Below are 20,745 nucleotides of genomic sequence, written 5' to 3' on the forward strand. Positions count from 1 at the left end.
CATATGGTTCTTTTTTTTTTATTTATTATTTAAAAAAAACATAATTATTCACCATACACGTTACATTAATAACTAAAATCTAACGTATCATTTTTTTTATTTTAATAAGATTAGGTTGGTTGTAACCCTAATTTCGGGTTGGTGAGTTCATCCGACAAAAAAAAAATGTCAACTCGTAAACTGAATTGAATTCTAGATTTTTCATAATTCAACTCAATTCAAAACTTTAAAAAAATAAAAAAATAAAAATAAAAATAAAAAATCTAACCTGCTAAGTTCTGTGGTCGAAGTTGGTCAAATTATCAAATTATATGAACACCCATAATTTAAATTTTATATATATATATATATATATAATTTATTTATATTTATTGCTGTATTAAAAATGGTGGTACAACAACAAGAAGAATGTAACGTTTGACCTAAAATTGGTCTACATTCCATAATGAAGACACGTCAAAATCCAATGTTTTTTTTTTAAAGGTGATGTTCGTAAAGATAATGAATAATGCATTCACTCAAGTCCTTTCACGTTGATTCACCACCCTATTATTAAATGCGATACATTTTTTTAAATTTTCGAATCTAATAAAGTAAAATTAACCCTTTAGAGAAACTTTATATATAATATATAAGTTAATTATAAAAGATTTAAAATGGGTAAATATAAAATTAAATTAAAAAAAATTAACCCAAACTTAAATTTACTAATAAAATTTAAAATTAGAATTTATTCAAATATGAAGGACTAGAAAATAATTCATTGTTAATAAAGCAAATAATATAATATACTTACTGAATTGTACTCCACATGAGGAGACAAAAAAAAGATAAAATAAAATAAAATAAAATGGTAATAATTTATTTGAAAAATGATTATGAGGTAAGTAAGTGGATATATTTATATATAAAATTTAGGTAATTATTGGGAGGCAAATAATTTAATAATAATAATAATAATAAATAATAATAATAAATAATAGAGGAGAGATATTTAAAAAAATCCAACTGTAAGGCATATGGGCTCATAATGGCTCCAACTGTAGAGCCCTTTACGGAGCCACAGCTTTCAACTTTCTTCGCCTGAGCTTTCGGTGTCCCACTCATTCCCCCTCTTAGGTTTCTTATTCTTATTATTATTATTTTAATTTCATATATATATATATATATATATATATATATATTATTTTTTTTTTAATTTAAAAAAAAAACATTCTTCACTGACACGTTGTACCATAAATAGATAAATAAATAAATGTATATTATCCATTTATCCTCGACTCTCAAAATATCCAATATTAGCTTTTTCTTCTACTATTTAGATTTTTTAGTTGTTTAAGCTAGATGAACACGACTCTCCATAATGGTATGATATTGTCCATTTTGAGCATAAACTCTCATCACTTTGATTTGGACTACCCAAAAGGCCTCAAACCAATAGAGAGAGTATTATTTGTTTATAAACCCATGATCATTCCCTAACAGTCTATACAATTTTTTCAAATGGTATGATTGTTGATGCCTAATGTTAGACCCCCAAGAAGATAGATTGTGAAATCTCACATTTTAAATTCGTGAGGCTGACGACACTAGATAACGGGTCAAAGTGAACAATATCTGCTAACAGTGTATTTAGACTATTACAAAATATATATATATTAAATAGGGGAGATCCAAGCTTTACATAAAAGATTCGAATCTAATTCCATTTGATATGATTCATCATCCACTAATAAAAATTCCCTTTTTCTTTCTTATTTTTAGGAACAAACATTTGCCTTTCACGAAAAGCATGCAATTAAACTCATTTTTATTTTATTTTATTTTATTCTATTTATAATTCCCACAAAAATAATAATTAAATAACAATTTATTCATTTTTAGAAATAAAAAAAGAAAAAAAATAATAAAAGAAATGGAAAAGGACGGCTTTCTTTATGGCAGGGCCTTGCCATATCCTTTCCCGTCGGCGCCATACATGCAAGGGAAGCCAACACACTTTCTTCCTTCTAGGCTAAGTACCAAAAGATTAGGCTCTTAATTCCCTTGCCCCACTTTAATTCAATGGGGTCGTTTATGTCAAGTTCGGTTCCGTTAGGTGAAATAATCTTTCCAAACCTAATTCAATTGTTCGAGTTTTCGATACTCAAAATTACCAAAAACCCAGTAGTATAACATCATTACTGAAGTTGATCGTCTATTTCGATACCATTTCAACCACCACGTGAGTTCAACTAATGTAGTATTGAGAGGTTAGACCTTTTACTTTATCAAAGGTATTCGTGTTTTAATTAATAGTTTAAGCTTAATTTGACCTAAATTTCAAAAACTTACCATATTTTATGCATAGTCTTAACAACTACACAATAATTAAGTCTCGAGTGGTTAGAACATTTTTTAATTGGGTTAAAATAATTTGATTAGTTAGGTTTTAAGTATTTTATAGCTTTAATTTGAACATTATGTCATTAATGAAATGAACAATAAGAAAATTATTGTAGATTAATTGTGTTATATGCTTAATAATATGTTGATTTTGTCAATTAATGAAATGAACATTATGTCATTAATGAAATGAACAATAAGAAAATTATTGTAGATTAATTGTGTTATATGCTTAATAATATGTTGATTTTGTCAATTGATTGCGTGATTGGTTGATTATTTAATTTTAAATATTAATTTAGAGCATTTCTTGAAGTAAGAGTTTTTTAATTTTTTAATTTTTTAATTTGGTGGGTCTTGCTTTAAGAAGATATAATTTGATGAACAGCTTCTAATCATAGATTAGGATGCTTTGAATATTCATTGAGGAAAAAAAATATATTTTTTTTTATTTTATTTTTTGGTATATATATTTATTTAAAAAAAAAAACAAATGTGATATTGGAAATTGATTGTACTTTTATGAAATGAGCAAAACAAAAGACAAACACAAAAGGGAAAATAAAGTTATGGAAAAAAGGGTTAGGTGGGGTTAATTTAATTATGATTTTATCCACATCATATAAAAAAATAAAAATAAATAAAATAATTTAGTGTTAAAAGGGAAAATTAAAAAAAAAAAAAAACATAATTTTTAAATTTCTTCTTATTTTAATTATATTAAATTAAAAAAACTTATAAATAAAATTTAATTTATTTGTAGCACTTAGAATGATGATCATATTAAATCATTTATTATAAATAATTCAATTATTTTTTCTCCTCGTTTTTTTAAAGATAAAAAAGAAACCAGGTAACGAACATTCTCGAGAATCTCTCTTAAATTCAAAGGCTCGTGGGTATTGAGTACACTTTGAATACTCGTTCAATTTTTCAAAGACCCTACATCGTAGAGTACTCCATACACAAAGTACGAAAAAAAGATGTTTATAGCTTCGTCTTTCTTCCGCAAAAGTAGATAAATGAGAATTAATTCTAACTCTCACGCATATATTATATATGAACGGGAACATATTAATTTTTTTTTTAATTTTGATATAAAAAAAAATAATTATTATGTACCGAAACTATGCTAGGAATAACCAAACCTATTTATTTTATTGCTAAAAGTTGACATCACCAAAGCGATGGTTAAGCGAAACCTCGTGGGAGAAGCAAACCGAATTTTAAAGTCTATGATTCCATGTGGACATAAAACAAAGCATGAGAAGACGACACGTGGCAGGTAAGATGAAACGTGGAGGAATGAGAGCCGTTGGTGGCAATAGAGAGGAGGGAAGGAGAATAAGATCAAGCGTAGAGGAAAGGCCGACCTCGTGCCAACGTAGAGACGCAAGGAAGATCCAAAAGCAGCGTAAGCGCCAAACTTTGTCATCTCTGTCAAATTCCATCCGACGGCTGTAATGAATCTTCAGCCACCAAATCCATCTCCACCGTCCATAGGCTCCTGCTTTCCACAACACATTAACCTCGTCTCTTCAGCCTTGGCCTTTTCATTTTCGTTTCAATTCTCAGAAATTGGCATCGGTTTTCTCTCTGAGTTATGATAATAAGGCAAAAGATCACATTTTTTTGGGTACCCATTTGAGAATAAATATGGTAAGCCAAAAAAAAACTCACATTATTCTCTGTTTTCCTTCGTTAAATTGATTCTTGGGTTTGTTCTTTCCAAAGATGAAACAGAAATCAATGTCGGCGCCGCCGTGGTTGGAGCCATTGTTGAACACGGCGTTCTTCTCAATCTGCCACACGCACGGCGAATCCGCTAGGAGTGAGCGGAATATGTACTGTCTTGATTGCCACTGCGATGCATTTTGCTTCTATTGCCGCTCATCTCACCACAAGGATCATCAAGTAATTCAGGTTGGTTGAATCAAATTCTGAATTCGTTTTTGAAATTTCAAGACATGGGTTTTGTTAAGCATTGACTTAGATGAAATGGGTTGGTTTTGGAATTGGAAAATTTGTTTTAGATAAGGAGATCTTCGTATCATGATGTGGTAAGAGTGGCAGACATCGAAGAAGCTTTGGATATAAGTGGCGTTCAAACTTATGTTATTAATAGCGCCAGAGTCATGTTCTTAAACGAGAGGCCTCAACCCAAAGCTGGTAAAGGAGGAGCACATATTTGTGAAATTTGTGGGAGAAGCTTATTGGATCCATTTCGATTCTGTTCACTCGGCTGTAAGGTTAGCCACCATTCCCTTTCCCTTTCCTTTTCCTTTTCGATTTCGGGTTGGATCGGATTAGATCATAACACAAACACGATAGATTAGAATGAAAATCGAAGATCGAAAAGTGGTTTACAATGTTAATTTGGGGAAAAACATGGCGTTTTGTAGCTTGTAGGAATGAACAGAAATGGGGATGCCAGCTTTAGCTTGGAGACGAAGAAAGAGGCAATGGTAATGGAAAGAAGAGAAGGAATTTCATCAAGGAGAAGAAAAGGCATTCCTCATAGGGCACCTTTTGGGTCCTAATTATTGCCTTCCAAACCAATTCTTTGAAGCCTTTAATCATTTTACATGCCATAATTTGGGGTCATTGTCCATAAAAGTATAGGGCACTCCTCCATATTGATATGTCCCTAAAAATAAATTTTTAAAAAAATATCATTTTTTTTTTAAAATTTTTATAGGGTCCCATATACAACAAATTCTATCTTGAGGATGTGAAGAACCAATAATGGAGGAATTGTTATGTTGATAATTGCAAGGTGTATATTTGTTTATTGAGAAATCAAATTGAAAAAAAAAATGCAAAAGAAACATATATCCGATCTAGNAGCGGGGCCCACTGACCACATGGGCCGTTTATATAAATAAATATTTTTTTAATTGTATTTTATTTATTATTATTTTTTATATAGTTAAACAACCATGTTCATATTTGGATTTTAATTTGCATTTTTATGTGAAATTACTGCCCAAATGGTAATTTATTTTGTGATTATTTAAAGCTTTAATTACTATAATTAATTGATATTTTAATTTTTGATTATTTTCTAATTGTGTGATTAGATTGGTTTAGGAAAAATAGTAAATTTTTTATTCTTTTTTAAGCAACCTTGTTATTTAATGCTTTTTTATTCAGATTTATAGCAAGAAAATAAAATAAAAAGGATGGAAAATAATAATTAAAAAAGTATTCATTTTTACTAAAATTATATCATTTTATTATTTTTAAATTAACTTTTTTAATAAAACACTTTTGAAAAGTCTTTCAAAAAGCTACTTTTTGTTTTAGAAATGTGGAGAGAAAGCCATAAATAAAATCACAATTTTAAAAAAGATTATTTAAATAAATATATATTTATTAATGAAAAAAATTAAAACTGATGTGAAATAATGTGAGGTGCCTAGGTTCTTAGACTACACATTTTCTAAAATTTTGCAATTTTTTAATTTAAAAAATATTTAATTTTAATTAGTAATTAAGTCTGCTTCATCCTTACAATTTTAATAATTTCTTTTTTGAAATTTAATTTAAAAAAATTCTGATGATAAAAATCAATTTCAACCATTAATTTCCATAATTTATTATAAAATTAAATATTAGTTAATTATAATTTAAAGGATATCTTATGAATTGATATATTTGTGTAAGCTAAAAATTAAAAATTTTGATAATATTTTTTAAAAAGAAAAAAAAAACGTTAATTCCTAACGGGCCTGCATTGGACCCGTTGAAATTGTTTTGGGCCGTCGAGATGTGCTTTTGGTAGCTGAGCTGTCAGTCAGCGATTGGTTGGCTTTCTTTTATTTAAATTGAAAAATAAAAGATTCTCATTGACTTTTACACTATTTAATATATTTTCTTCAGATCAGATTCAGATTCCAATCTTTAACGTGTCACGGCGTTTGTGCAAATATTTTATAATAACGGCTATTTCATTTTAGTAATTTAAAAGCTTAATTAATGTAATTATAAATGTGGAATACATATAACTCTTATCATACTATTGTGGAGAGTCTGAATTCATAACATGGTAATAGAGTCAAGCTCTTAACTTAGCCATGTTAATAAAATTCTGAAGTATCGATAAAAAAAGTTGTGAGTCTCGAAAGTGTAGTCAAAAGTTGTGGCGTCAATGTAAGAGTCGAGTCTCGATTAAGGGGAGGCTGTTCAAAGGCTCAATGGGTCTTACAGGGGAGGTTCTATGGTGTACTTTATTCGAGGAGAGGAGTCGTACATCGATTAATTAAGAGGTTGATTAACATGTGTTCGAGATAAATTAGGATCTAGAACGGGGGAAGTATTTTGAAGATTTAAATTATAAAAAAATAGATGCATGATTCATTAGGAAGCACACAAATTATTATTTTAAAGTTTATAGCTTTTTTGATCTTGGAATTCTCCACCACTCAATTCTGAGTTCTCATCTTCTTAGAAATGATCCGTTCTCGATTTCAATTTCCCGTCGGAATGTCCAGAGATGCCGGCGTTAGCCTCCATCTCCACCACCACAATTTCCGCTTACCCCCTGCTCTCTCCACTGTCCGCCGCCACCCCACCGTCTCTCTGCTGCACTTCTCTCCGATAACCCCCAAATTACTTCTCAGACACCGCTTCAAGTCCAACACTAATTTCACTGCTATGGCCTCCGCCGCCGACAACCCGACAGACAACACTCACGTTGAAAATTCTGGCAGCGACGATCTCCGACCTACAACGCCGGAACAGAGGACGCTTGCCTGGCCGGAGATGGCCCTGCTCTGGATCGGCCTCGTCGTCGGCGTTCCAGCGTATTACCTCGCCGGAAGCTTAGTCGATCTGGGAATGGCGTGGTGGCAGGGGATAGCCACCGTAGTCGCCGCCAACGCTGTAACTCTAATAGCCCTGATTCTCACCGGTCATCCCGGTACCAAATACGGCATCTCCTTCCCTATTTTTGCCCGATCGTCGTTCGGAATCCACGGCGCTCACATACCCACGCTTCTCCGAGCTCTAATCGGCTGCGGTTGGTACGGAATCGAAACGTGGATCGCCGGCGAAGCTATATTCCTTCTACTGCCGGAAAGTATTAAAAATTCTTCATTTTCACAGGTTCTTCCATGGCTGGGAACTTCACCTCTGGCTTTTACTTGCTTTTTAGCCTTCTGGGTCGTTCAATTAGCAAGTGTTTGGAAAGGAATGGATGGAATTCGAAAACTGGAAACAATTTCAGCTCCGATTCTTGTTTTTCTCACAATGGGTCTGTTGATTTGGTCCTGTGTTCGAGCCGGTGGATTTGGGCATATGCTTTCTTTAAACTCCAAATTATCTTCCTCTGAATTTTGGGCTCTGTTTTTTCCTTCTCTTACTGCTAATATAAGTTTCTGGGCCACTTTGGCTTTGAATATCCCTGATTTTACTCGCTATGCTAAGTCTCAAAAGGATCAAATCATTGGCCAATTGGGGCTTCCGGTGTTCATGGGGGCGTTTACTTTCGTCGGCGTTGCTGTCACTTCCTCCACCGGAGTGATTTTCGGACATATAATTTCGAACCCAATTGATCTTCTTGGCCATATTGGGGGTTTTGCCACTAAGGTTTTGGCCATTTTTGGGATCATTTTGGCCACTGTCACCACCAATGTCGCCGCCAATGTAGTGGCGCCGGCGAATGCGTTGGTTAATCTAAGCCCTTCTTATTTCACTTTCACAAGAGGGGCGCTTCTCACCGCCGTGATTGGCATTGTTTTTCAGCCGTGGAGGCTTCTGAGCTCGAGTGAGAGCTTCGTTTACACTTGGCTTGTTGGGTATTCGGCGCTGTTGGGGCCGATTGGCGGCGTCATGGTGGCGGATTACTATTTCATTCGGAGGAGGGAACTGATTGTTGAGGATTTGTATTCTTTGAGTCCGACAGGGGCTTATTACTACTCCGGTGGGTTTAATTTGACGGCTGTGACGGCGCTGGTGGTCGGAGTTCTGCCGGTGATTCCTGGGTTCTTGGAGAAGGTGAAGATTGTGTCTAAAGTTCCTCAAGTGTTTACAGTGATTTACGGGAATGCTTGGTTTATTAGCACCTTTATAGCCGGATTTTGCTACTGGGGTCTCTCTGTTTTGTTGAAGCGGCGAAAAGTTTCTAGCTGTCTTGGGCCACAGCTTTGAATATTTTTTTTTTGTATATTTATGTTACTATATCGAGATTGTTAAGAGTTAGCGGACTGAATCTCGAGACATCCACGTAACGTTAGGTTATTCATGAGGTCACATGTCACCTATTTGTATATATGCATGATTAGAATCGATAGTAACATCTATACTTAGAAGAACTAGGTCACATGACACCGATGATTTAGAGATGATCAGGGAAGGTAAATGATATGAACCCAATCATCGAGATAAACTTGGAGGAGTCATATTACGTAAATCTCGAGTTAGCGACAAGGGTGTTTTCAAGCGGTGTGGGTTTGGAATTACGTGTAAATATTCAAAACACTTATCTTTTTAACACAAGTGAGTAAAAAACAACACCAATATAGAGACTTAGTACACATCACAACAGGTTGAGACAATAATAGAATGAGACAACCTTAAAAAAATATCAACTGACACGAACTCTCCGCCGTCTGCCGCTTCTCCACCTTCTCTCTGCTACGCTCCTCTCCGATCATCTTCAAATTAGTTCTCGTATACCTCGCTTCTGGGCTCTGTTCTTTCCTTCCCTTACTGTTAATATAAGTTCTTGGGCCACTTTGGCTTTGAATATCACAGATTTTACTCGCTATGCCAAGACTCAGAAGGATCAAATCATTGGCCAATTGGGGCTTCCGGTGTTCATGGGGGTGTTCACTTTCGTCGGCGTTGCTGTCACCTCCTCCACCGGAGTGATTTTTGGGCATGTAATTTCAAACCCAATTGATCTTCTTGGCCATATTGGGGGTTTTGCCACTAAGATTTTGGCGATTTTTGGGATCATTTTGGCCACTGTCACCGGCGAATGCGTTGGTCAATCTCAGCCCTTCTTATTTCACTTTCAACAGAGGGGCACTTCTCACCGCCGTGATTGGCATTGTTTTTCAGCCGTGGAGGCTTCTAAGCTCGAGTGAGAGCTTTGTTTACACTTGGCTTGTTGGGTATTCGGCGGTGTTGGGGCCGATTGGCGGCGTCATGGTGGCGGATTACCATTTCATTCGGAAGAGGGAACTGATAGTTGAGGATTTGTATTCTTAACAGGGGCTTATAACTACTCCGGTGGGTTTAATTTGGCGGCTGTGGCGGCGCTGGTGGTCGGAGTTTCGCCGGTGATTCCTGGGTTCTTGGAGAAGGTGAAGATTTTACGGGAATGCTTGGTTTATTAGCACCTTTTTCGCCGGATTTTTCTATTGGGGTCTCTCCAATTTGTTCAAACGACCAAAAGTTTCTAGCCATTTTGAAATTTTAGAATAAAATTTTGACTATATTTTTGTGTAAATCTACATTATTATATTATACATTAAAATTATAAAGTTAATTACGGCTGTCCAAGTGGGCCTAGGCCCATAATCATCCAACATTGAAATGGGCAAATATAGAAACCCAATGAAAATTATAAGGTTAATTACGGCTGTCCAAGTGGGCCTAGGCCCATAATCACCCAACGTTGAAATGGGCCAATATTGAAATTGTGCAAGTGGGCCTAGGCCCATAATACTCCAACATTGAAATGGGCCAATATAGAAACCCAATGAAACTGGGCTTCATCCATGGCCTGGATAATCGAAGCAGCCCACATTGACCTCCAATTCAGTGTCCGAACGCGTGTATAAAACATCAAAAGTCAACCTGATTAAATAAATTAGAAGAATTGATTAGAAAACCCGTGGGCCCACGTTTGACGTGGGAGGTAAAAACGACACCGTTAGCGATGGCTAGGTAAAAGTCAACTGAAGGATGGACCAGGTATAGGGTCAACGGAGATCGGGTCGAAGTCAAGAGCATGAGGCTACACGGGTCAAGCCATCACCGAATCGGAATAAAACAGCCGGACTTGACCCGATCCTGGAAATTTGGCATTTCCTATTTGAACCCTATATTTTCCAACATTCGTAAAAAAATTAACGACTTTTGACTTTTGACTTCTAATATCCAACTTTATCGATATACAATAGACTTTTTATATTATTTTTTAAACATGATTATATCGTATGTTACCAAACGAGGTCTAATTTTTTTTGGTTGAAATTATGATTCCTCAGTTAATTAAACTATGTTTCGGTCGGTTAATATAACTTGTTAACCAACTGAAAAAAATGTCTCCCGTCCAAGTGATTCAAATCAAATAAGGCAAATTGCTAGATCTTTATTCTATCAAGCTATACCAACAAAGGCGATTTGACTCGGGTTTTCCTTCCAAGGTGAAAGCAACAAAATGACGACAAAACCTTTTTTTATTGTCGGCCGACTTAATTGATCGATACCTTAATTATTTTATTATCTCAAATTATTATTTTTCACATTCCAATAACAAAACACAACAATTTTCCATATACATAATCTAAGATGAGTAAGTGGAATCATAAACTAGGGTTTGCTTGGTTTTTTCTCTTTTCCAACTTTACCCTTGAGACCCAAAAAAAAAACATATTTAATTCCCTATTCCCATCTTAGCCCTTGACAAAATATGAACACCCTCTTTGGATCTCTCCTATTATTGTACCAATATGTCAATAAATAATTTTCCTAGACTCTAAGAAGTTCTTCCTCTTAGGCTCACGAGATGTAATGTATCCAAGGAAGGTGCCAAAATCAGTGTCTTTGTAACGCTTTGGATTCTCTTCATTCACAAGCTTTGGCCACGGCTTCGTCGTTGACCGAAAAGGAAGGCTATGTAACGAAGCCACTGAAATTCTCGGCTCGTTTGCATTCACCACGACTCTATGTAGAACGCTCTTGTACCTTCCATTACTAAAGATCTGCAACGTTTTCAGGGTTCAGGATTTAGGGTTTGATCAGAAACAAAAGATACGAAACTAAACAAAAAACAAACGAACCCTACCTCGAGATGATCGCCAATGTTGACAACAAAGCAATTAGGCATCGGTTTAACATTGACCCATTTTTGTTGGTGATGAATTTGAAGCCCTTCAACTTGATCTTGAAGGAGAAGTGTGAGGAAGCCATAATCAGAGTGTGGTGGCATTCCTAGAGTTAGCTCTGGCTCAGGACATTGTGGATAACAATTAACAACCATTAGTTGACTTCCTTCTTCAAATTCCTTCAATAATTCCTCTTCTTCTTTCTCCATAGCTCCCAAGCTTTCGAGAATTGCTTCGACTAGAATCAGAAACAGGCGTCGGGTGTGCTCGGCGTAGGTCGATGCCGAGTCTTTGAAGGCGGCCGGAGAAGACGGCCAATTGGAGAGAAGTTGGTGTAGATTAGGGTTGCAAGTCAGCTTCAAGAAGTCCCTCCAGTAGAAAACAGTGTCTTTGGTTTGGTTGAAGCTTGTACCATAACGTACGGTCGCATGCATGTCGGATGACATGTATTTGGCTCTTTCCTCATATGGAAGCTCGAAGAATTTTGAGCAAACTTCTCTCATGCTTGATATCACTTCGCTTGAAATTCCATGGTTTATCAACTGCACATGATATCAAATTCGCACCACGAGCAAATAAAAAGATTAAATTTATCATAACTTATCAATTACGAACGGGTTTTCAGTTCCATATGAGCTAATAAACTTGATCTAGTAAAATAAGTTACAAACTTATGAAACAACTATAAGAGAATCGATAGTAGTTGTCAAATTGTAGATCACGTTTTGTGTTTATGGATTAAGTTTTATGCTTTAATTATGAAGATTGTCGGTGGTTATTAACTTGAGAAGAAAGTTCAGAAAACTCTATAAGTACTTACGAGATGTATGCTATTTTCAAAATTAGACCAAGAAAGAGAATTGAAAAGCTAAATGCTCAAGGTTTATTCGTTCCAAAAGATCTCTCTTTTCAAGTTTTTCCATTGTTTCGACATATTTTGATCGTGGGTCAAATCCAACATTTTGTAATAATTCACGTACGAAAATAACAAGAGATTAAATTTATCGTAACCCAGAACCCTACCTGAAAGAAGCCATAATCTTCACAGGATTTAGAGAGGGAACGGAGGACGTGTCGGCGGTTAGGGCCACAGAGTTGGACGAAGTCGATGACAGGAAGCTCGACGGCGCCGATCACATTAGGGTTGTCGGATATGCAATCGGCAGGGCGGTCGGAATTGGGGAGAACATATTTGAGAGGGAGCTTATTCAATCCCTTGTCAGCCAAATTCTTGACACCCTTTTGGTACACTTGAGTTTCTGATACAATGGTATTCTCCATCTCAGCCGCCATTGCCGGAGACATCTTGAAAAGCAACAAAAACTGGAAAAAGGGTTTGCTTAGAAGGGATTTGGTGAGTGTTTAGTGGAGAATTGGAGGCAAAAGCTTCATATATATATATATAGAAAAGGGAAGTTTTGGAAAACCGGAAATGGTATTGGGAAGGGAAGAAGTGGTTTCTAAAACCGTTGACAAAATCCAGTCAGAGACGCAGAAGCTAGAGGGGATGGTAGGGACAGGAAACTGACGCCACGGCTGCTGACAAATAGCTTCATTCATGGAGCCTAATACTTTGTCCTCATGGAATAACGCGGCTGACCTTTTCCGGCCCCAACACAAACCTAGCCTAGGCCCCACCCTCTTGTTCTCCTATTGTCCCAGTCCGGTCGACATAAACGTTCGGGAGTCTCATAATTAAGGGGACGATCATTGATTTATAAGTAAGGAATACATCTCTATTGGTATGAGACATTTCGTAGAAACAAAAAATAAAGTCACGAAAGCTTATGAATCATTGTAGAGATTCATGGTTCATAACATTGACGTGTTAAGTCATAGATATCAGTTTTTTCGTACAATACAATATTACAAATAGAAGATTCAAAATTATACTTGTAAAAGAGTATGCTAAGGACCCGTTAATTAATATCTTTATTTACAAAGAAAAACGGATAATTTTGAGTACTGGGGTTAGCAAGTCTGATGGACCATTGCAGCGACAACAAGGGTCGAGTCCTCTCCTGATGGGACCAGACTCCAACTTGTTTCTTCGAGAATAATTTGTAATATGGGTCAATTAGGGTTCGTAACTTGAAATTATTGAAGGATGCATGATTACTTCGTTCGATGATTGATAGATTTTAGTTGAATCTATCTCGAACCTCCTATTTTTCTCCCCTTTTTGTAGTCCGTTTCAATGTATTGAATCTAAACGCCCCTTTTTGTAGTCCGTTTCAATGTATTGAATCTAAACGCCAAGATAGGTCCCAACGTCAACATCTCCATTTTGTTTTCGATTGAGTTTTTTCTTTCTCCTATCATGTGTTCTTGTTATCTTCTTCCTTTTGATATCTATAATTGCATCAAATAGATCACGGGTTTTTAAATTATGATATCAATCAAATCATGTGCCAATTTCTCTTATTCATACTATGAATATTACACTCTCCACCCTTCATGTAAATTATATAAACTAATGGGTAAGATTAAAATTTCTCTAACTGAATTTCGTTCACGTTTCGTTATCGATTGCTATTAAAATCTCGAGAGCTTTTACTCAAATTACACAATATCATATTATTATAGAGTTTCGTAGTTCTTAACATGGTATTAGAGTCATGTCAATAAAATCCTCAAATGTCGATTCTGAAACGTATACTCTAACAAAGGGCATACTTTGTTCGAGGGAGTTGGAGCCTCGATTTAGGGGAGACTGTTCGAGGGCTCCAAAGAAATAGTCTAGACTCTATGGTGTACTTTGTTCAAGGAGATAATTGCTAAGGATTATTGGGAGGAGACTCTATGGAGGGTCGTGGTTCCTAACACATCTTACTTTATCGATCAATTTATAGTTCGATACTCATCCAAATCATAAGATAACTTAAAAAACCGAAAATTTCCTTAAAAAAAAAAACTACAAAATGAGAGATTGCATTAATAAACTTATTAATATTTTATAACGTGCAAGTAATATTAGTTTTTACATTAAAAAGAAATAACTAAAATTAAAAAGTCAAAGAGTTGACCTAAAAAATCATAAACCCTACGTACTAGAATATAATAAAAATAATTAAGTATGATTTAATACGTAGCATGCAAACTTTAGGATATAAAATATAAATGAATTAATCTATATAAAATAAAAAATGTCACTTTAATTATTTATTTATTTATTTATTTATGTCACTAAGATGATGCCAATAATGCAAGATATAAGTCCCATCACCCTCAAATTGCTTGTTTTCTTTTCTTTTTATGATTTTTTTTATTCCTATTTACTATTTTAGTTATTATTTGTTTGTTTTTTTGCTTCTTTGTTCATTGAATTTGCACTATTTTAGCATTTATTCTTTGCTTTAATACTTTATATTATAATTCTATAAAGTTAAAAGTTATCATGATTTGTGTAACTAAAATAATTATATATTAAAATAGATTTAATTAATGTTAAGTTGATAATGATTTAACACGGTTTTGAGGATGGTGGAGCACAAAGTTTCGAACTAATTCCATTTTTAATTAATATTATTACATATTGAACTTGGTCAATCAAAATTTAGTCTTTTTTTTATGTGTAATAAAATATTTTGTTTCTAATCATGAGCTTAGTTCCACCGATTTAGTCATCTTTTCTTTATTGTACTAAACTGGAGAGAGAGAGATTATGAACTAATGAAAAGCTAAGGTAAAATTTTGGAGCCGACCCATTGGTTGGGAGGAACCAACGAAAAGCTGGGGTAGAGCTTTGGAGCTGACCCGTTGGTTGGAAGGAACCAACGAAAAGCTAGGGTAGAGTCTCGAAGCTGGCCCAAGCGAAGATCTAATGATTCTTGTAGTAGAATGTGATTAGTTTTGTGATGGAATCAGATGCTTTTTAGTTAAATTTGAGTAGTTTATTGCAGTGAGACGTTTCTTTATATATGCTTGATTTCTCATAGGTGTCTTACTATGGGCGTGTGCTCGTGATTGGTGATATTTCCATCCCCTAGTTTAGTTCCTTTTTTGACATAATTCAAAAACTAATAGACGAAAACCCTAAATAAGTCGTATAAATATCATTCTTCAACTTTAGACTTGACTTAAATTCTATGTGCTAGCCTAAGCATTAGAGTTGGTTTTTCTCTCAACAAATAATTTTTACTGTTATTGTCGTGTTAAGATCAATTTTCACGGTTAGTGTCGTGTTAAGGTCAATGTTAAGGTCAATTTTTACTATTACTTAATATTTTAAATTTAGAAACATTGGGCCTATACTATGGACCAATTTTCTATTGGGCCCTTAACTGGGCCTTTTTACGAACTTTTGGGCCGGTCATAAATCGTCATTTAAGGATTATTGGAGGGCATTTTTGACATTCATGTAAAAATTATGTAATAAGCGTAGGCTTGCAAAATAAGAATTATATATTATTAGTATAATTTAAGTATATATTAATGGTATAAATAAAATAAGAATTATTCACTAATTTTATTTCTTAATATTACTTATAATGTGTCAATTAATTATTAATTAGGTTAGATTTGATGACAAGTTTTATTTATTTATTTATTTATTTATATATACATAATTTATTTTCTTTAAAAATGAAGTTTTTTTCCTTACAATTTTGTGATAATTGTTCCAAAAATGGTCAAGCATAATGTTTAATAAATATTGTCCATTAATTACGCATAATGGAAAATTAAGAGGACAGCATGGTCATTTTACTTAAATAACCACATGGCCATTTTAGTCAATAATTGACATTTTGTGTAAAAATATGTGGTCCTCTTAATAAATAAATTTCCATTTAAAAGAAAATAATTTTTTTTGGCTGCCAACAAAAATTCCATAAACTTTATATCAAAAATACTAAATTAAAAAAAAAAAATAAATAAATATAGGTTTTAAAAATACCGTAAACTTAAAAAAAATTCATTAATATCTTTTAATTTTTTAATTAAAATATTTAAACGTAATTTTAAATATTTCTAATTAATTATTAAATAAAAAAACTAAATCTTATATGATTTTGGTTAAATTGATTTTTTTTTTAGAAAATAGGATCATCTTAAGTGTCTAACTTAATCATTTTGACTTGTTTAGATACATTTATTGAGAATTAACCCATGTGTCGATCATCTCAACGGAATATCTCGAACATTTATCCATCTGAATTTTCATTGGCATTTGACTCTTCCGTGTCCATACTAGACCATTATGTCTAACTCGATCATCTTGACTTGTTCAGACACATCTATTGGAAACTGACCCATGTGTCGATCATCTCAACGGAACATCTCGACACATCCATCCATCTAAATTCTCATTGCGCATTTGGCTCTTCCGTGTCCATACTAGACCATTCTCGGCATCTCCGTATAACAGACATACTCAATCCAACTCAACTCAAATTTCAATTTTATAAAATTTTAGTCATTAATCTAATATTTAACTCCAATTTTATAAAAAATAACCTGAAGGCCAACTCAATTTGCTATAAAGGGTAAGAATTTTTTATAACACATAATCCGTAAATTATTTCATATTTGAATTTCATGAAATTTTAGTTATTAACATCTATGAATTTTTTAAATAATTGTAAAAAGAACTCAAGTTGGGTTGGATAGTAAACTCGAGATTGGATCACTAATCAACCAATCCAAAATGTTAGACAAATTTTACCCAACCCAACGCGGCTAAGTGTACACCTCTGGTTAAGAACTTGATAGCTAGGTTTTTGTTCTCTTCCCAAAACGTACGTGTGGTCCTTATAACTCACCAATCTTCCACATCCTGATAATAAAGCCTAGTACCGTCGTCGTCAATCTCAAAATCAAAATGGTGGTCGGAAAGGAAAATCCGCCGATGGAGAAAGAATCCGCCAACACCGTTGCCGGAAGCGAGAGTCATAAAAGAGCGAGGCTAGCCATACTAGAGCTCGCAAACATGATCAGCGTTCCGATGTCCCTCAATGCCGTCGTCCGCCTCAACATCGCCGACGCTATCTGGCAAGGAGGTTCCAATTTTCCGCTCTCCGCCTCTGAGATCCTCGCACGCGTGGTTCCATCCGGTGGCGACGCCGATAATCTCGAGCGGATCCTCCGTATGCTCACTAGCTACGGCGTTTTCGAAGAACATCTCAACCCTAACTCGTCGGATCGCCGGTATTCCCTCACCGACGTAGGAAAAACTCTGGTCACCGATTCCGATGGCCTCTCTTACGCGTCGTACGTGCTTCAGCATCATCAGGTCCGTGATTGTTGCGTATTTCAGATTTCTGTTACAACAGATTAGTTTCGATCCTTTGGCCGTTCTGATTCTGAATTTCTAATTTCTGTGCCGTGTACAGGACGCGCTTATGAGAGCGTGGCCAAGAGTGCACGAGGCTGCGATTGACGCTAGTACGGAGCCGTTTGTCAGAGCTAATGGCGAAGCAGCGTACAGTTACTACGGGAAGAATGAGGAGATGAACTTGTTAATGCAGAGAGCGATGGCCGGCGTATCAGTGCCGTTCATGAAGGCTGTATTGGACGGCTACGATGGCTTCGGAGGCGTGGAGAAATTGGTCGACGTCGGCGGCAGCGCCGGTGATTGCTTGAGGATGATCTTACAGAAACATCCTCACATTAAGGAAGGAATCAACTTCGATCTGCCGGAAGTGGTGGCTAGGGCTCCCAGCATCCCCGGTGAGCATTTTTGTGATTAATTAACGTCTATAGCTGTGATTATGGAGCTTCATTTTTAATTAATTAACATACTTAATTGTAATTATCATTACTAAATTAATTAACGTATTTTAATTATTTATTATTCGTGGTTTAAATTTAAAAAAAAAAAAATAGCAATTTTTATTTTAATGAGGATGTATGTAGCGAAAAAGTGAGTAGCTGTATGCTAAACTGACAGGGGTGACTCACGTTGGAGGCGACATGTTCAAGTCCGTCCCTACCGGTGACGCTATTTTCATGAAGGTATGTGTAGCTTTTGCCTTTTTATTTTCTGTAAAAACCCTACGGATTTTAATTTCCATTTCTCGCACGTGACACTGGGCCCTCCCAGTCTCAGCTACCTACTTGAACAATAAATAATTTTGCCTCTTACAAAATACAAATTAGTATTTATATATTTGTTACAAAATAAAATTTAAAGACTGAATTATTAAATTTCATAAAAGTTTAAGAGCCAAAAATATTTGTTGACAAAAAAATGTTTTTAAACCCTACTATAAATGAAAATAATATTTATATAATTGAAAAATAACTCTAAAAATCAAATATTTATAGAAGAAAATATATAATTCTAACTTATCAATTTAATTGAGTAACATAATAATATTAAAAAATTTGTAGAATATTTAGTTGCCTCATTTTAAGTTCATGTGTGAAATTTAAAATGATATATTATTATTTTATTATTAAAAATTTAATTTATTTCTAAAAAAAAAAAAAAAAAAAAAAAAAAAAAAAAAAAAAAAAAAAAAAAANTTATTATTTAATCAATTTTGATAAAAATGACCGATTAAAGTTAAGATTTATGAAAAAAAAAATGTGAAAACTAAATGAAAAATGTAAATACCAAATTTGTATTGTTCAAAGTAAAATACGTATGGACTTTGTCGGTAGGAGTTTTTTTTTTTTTTTTTTTTTTTTTTTTTTTTTTTTTTTTTNTTTTTAGAAATACAAAATATTTAAAAAAAATGGATAAGGAAGGGGAAGAAAATGAATGGTGTAAAGTGACATATCTATGTTTAAAAAATAATAATAATAAATAAATATTTTCTTAAAAGAAATGAAATAATATTATAAATAAATGACACAAAATAAACACAGTTTTCTTTTGAAATTGGATTGAAGAGCTTTAATTGTGAAGTTTTGGGCAGTGGGTTCTGTCAACATGGACGGATGATGAATGCAAGATGATATTGGAGAACTGCTGCAAGTCTCTCCCGGCGGGAGGGAAACTGATCGCCTGCGAGCCGACGGTGCCTGAGAAGACGGACGACAGCCACCGGACACGTGCCCTGTTAGCCAACGACGTATTCATCATGACCATTTACAGTGCCAAAAGCAAGCAGAGGACCGAGGATCAGTTCCGGCAGCTGGGCCTCTCCGTCGGCTTCTCCGCCATGCGCTCATTCCACGTGGATTACTTCTATTGTGTGTTGGAATTCGAGAAGTGAAGGTTCGGATGTTATTGGATTGTTTTGAATGAGATTGCAGAGATTTTAGATTCGGCTATTTACAATTGCCATTGGAATCTGAACAAATATTTTGATTAGTACTGAAACAATGGGTGTAGTGGAAGATTGGTTGGGTTGGGTGGAGCAACCTAACCCCCCTCACACACTCTGTGATTTTCTGTCGTCTTCCTCATTGTGGGTTCCAGCCATGGCCCTCCCCTTCCCACCAGTATTCACCCATCCCCATTCTAATGATATCGTACCCACATTTCCATTTTCTGATCTTTTGCATTTATTATTTTTATTTGTGATTTTTTTGCCATATATATATATATTTTAATAGAAGATCCTACCTTTATAAGTGAGTAATGTTATCTCCATTGGTACCTTTTGGGAAGCCCAAAATCATTGGTTAATTTAGTAGGAGATCCATGGATTTATAAATTAGAAATACTATAGACTGTTTTGGGGAGATGTTTATAAGTGAGGAATACTACCGACCTTTTGGGGAAATCCAAAGCAGAACTTATGCTCAAAATGGACAATATCATATGAGTTTATTAGCGAGGAATACTTGCTCAAAATGGACAATATCATATGAGTTTATTAGTGAGGAATACTTGCTCAAAATGGACAATATCATATGAGTTTATTAGTGAGGAATACTATAGATTGGGAAGCCCAAAGCAAAGTCATGAGAACTTATACTCAAAGTGGACAAAATAGTCGTGATTTCTAACATGGGTTACTTTTGTCACATCCATACTAAGATAAGCTAACTCAATCTAACATTTTTTTTTTCTTTTACTTGTTATTTTTTACCGTCTTGTTTATATCGAGACGAGCTAAATCATGTATTTTACTTGTTAATTTTTACCGTATTGTTTATATCGAGACAGCTAAATCAATAGACATGATTTTTTGTTTTTATTTAAATTTTTGAGTTTAAGTATAAAAAATCATTAAAAAAAAATTGATTTCCATTTGATCCATAGGCTTCAAAATATTACACATTTACTTGTTAATTGAGTTTGGTTTCAATTTGGTCGGTAAATTTTAAAATATTACCTTCTTATTTATGAGTTTTGAGTTTAATTTTAAAGAAATAAATTCCAAGAGTAAAAAGTTGACTTTTTTTC

At 34.4% G+C, this 20,745-nt stretch overlaps 4 protein-coding genes across 5 annotated transcripts; 3 read left to right on the forward strand and 1 right to left on the reverse strand.

Moving 5' to 3' along the window:
- Positions 1-3,773: 3,773 nt before the first annotated feature.
- On the forward strand, positions 3,774-5,166 carry LOC111800522. Of its 2 annotated transcripts, XM_023684254.1 has the most exons (4): positions 3,777-4,044; positions 4,120-4,308; positions 4,419-4,634; positions 4,788-5,166. In XM_023684254.1, exons 1-4 carry the CDS (start codon positions 4,042-4,044, stop codon positions 4,923-4,925), a joined length of 546 nt encoding a protein of 181 aa, XP_023540022.1. In that variant the 5' UTR covers positions 3,777-4,041; the 3' UTR covers positions 4,926-5,166. The 2 variants fall into 2 exon arrangements, with proteins under 2 accessions (XP_023540023.1, XP_023540022.1); XM_023684255.1 differs by having other exon boundaries at positions 3,774-4,308.
- A 1,565-nt stretch (positions 5,167-6,731) lies between these two features.
- On the forward strand, positions 6,732-8,685 carry LOC111799844 (purine-uracil permease NCS1). The gene has a single exon (XM_023683324.1). The coding sequence runs from the start codon at positions 6,838-6,840 to the stop codon at positions 8,533-8,535; it is 1,698 nt and encodes a 565-aa protein (XP_023539092.1). The 5' UTR covers positions 6,732-6,837; the 3' UTR covers positions 8,536-8,685.
- Positions 8,686-10,877: 2,192 nt separating this feature from the next.
- Positions 10,878-12,749, reverse strand: LOC111801083 (flavanone 3-dioxygenase 2-like). The gene is made up of 3 exons (XM_023685054.1): positions 12,468-12,749; positions 11,405-11,986; positions 10,878-11,321 (listed from the first exon to the last, which is right to left on the reverse strand). Exons 1-3 carry the CDS (start codon positions 12,747-12,749, stop codon positions 11,073-11,075), a joined length of 1,113 nt encoding a protein of 370 aa, XP_023540822.1. The 3' UTR covers positions 10,878-11,072.
- Positions 12,750-17,174: 4,425 nt separating this feature from the next.
- Positions 17,175-19,888, forward strand: LOC111800753 (caffeic acid 3-O-methyltransferase). Its single transcript, XM_023684586.1, has 4 exons — positions 17,175-17,676; positions 17,777-18,113; positions 18,334-18,398; positions 19,307-19,888. Exons 1-4 carry the CDS (start codon positions 17,266-17,268, stop codon positions 19,604-19,606), a joined length of 1,113 nt encoding a protein of 370 aa, XP_023540354.1. The 5' UTR covers positions 17,175-17,265; the 3' UTR covers positions 19,607-19,888.
- Positions 19,889-20,745: the final 857 nt, after the last annotated feature.

This window comes from Cucurbita pepo, chromosome LG08 (genome assembly GCF_002806865.2).
Source record: "Cucurbita pepo subsp. pepo cultivar mu-cu-16 chromosome LG08, ASM280686v2, whole genome shotgun sequence".
Taxonomy (NCBI): domain Eukaryota; kingdom Viridiplantae; phylum Streptophyta; class Magnoliopsida; order Cucurbitales; family Cucurbitaceae; genus Cucurbita; species Cucurbita pepo.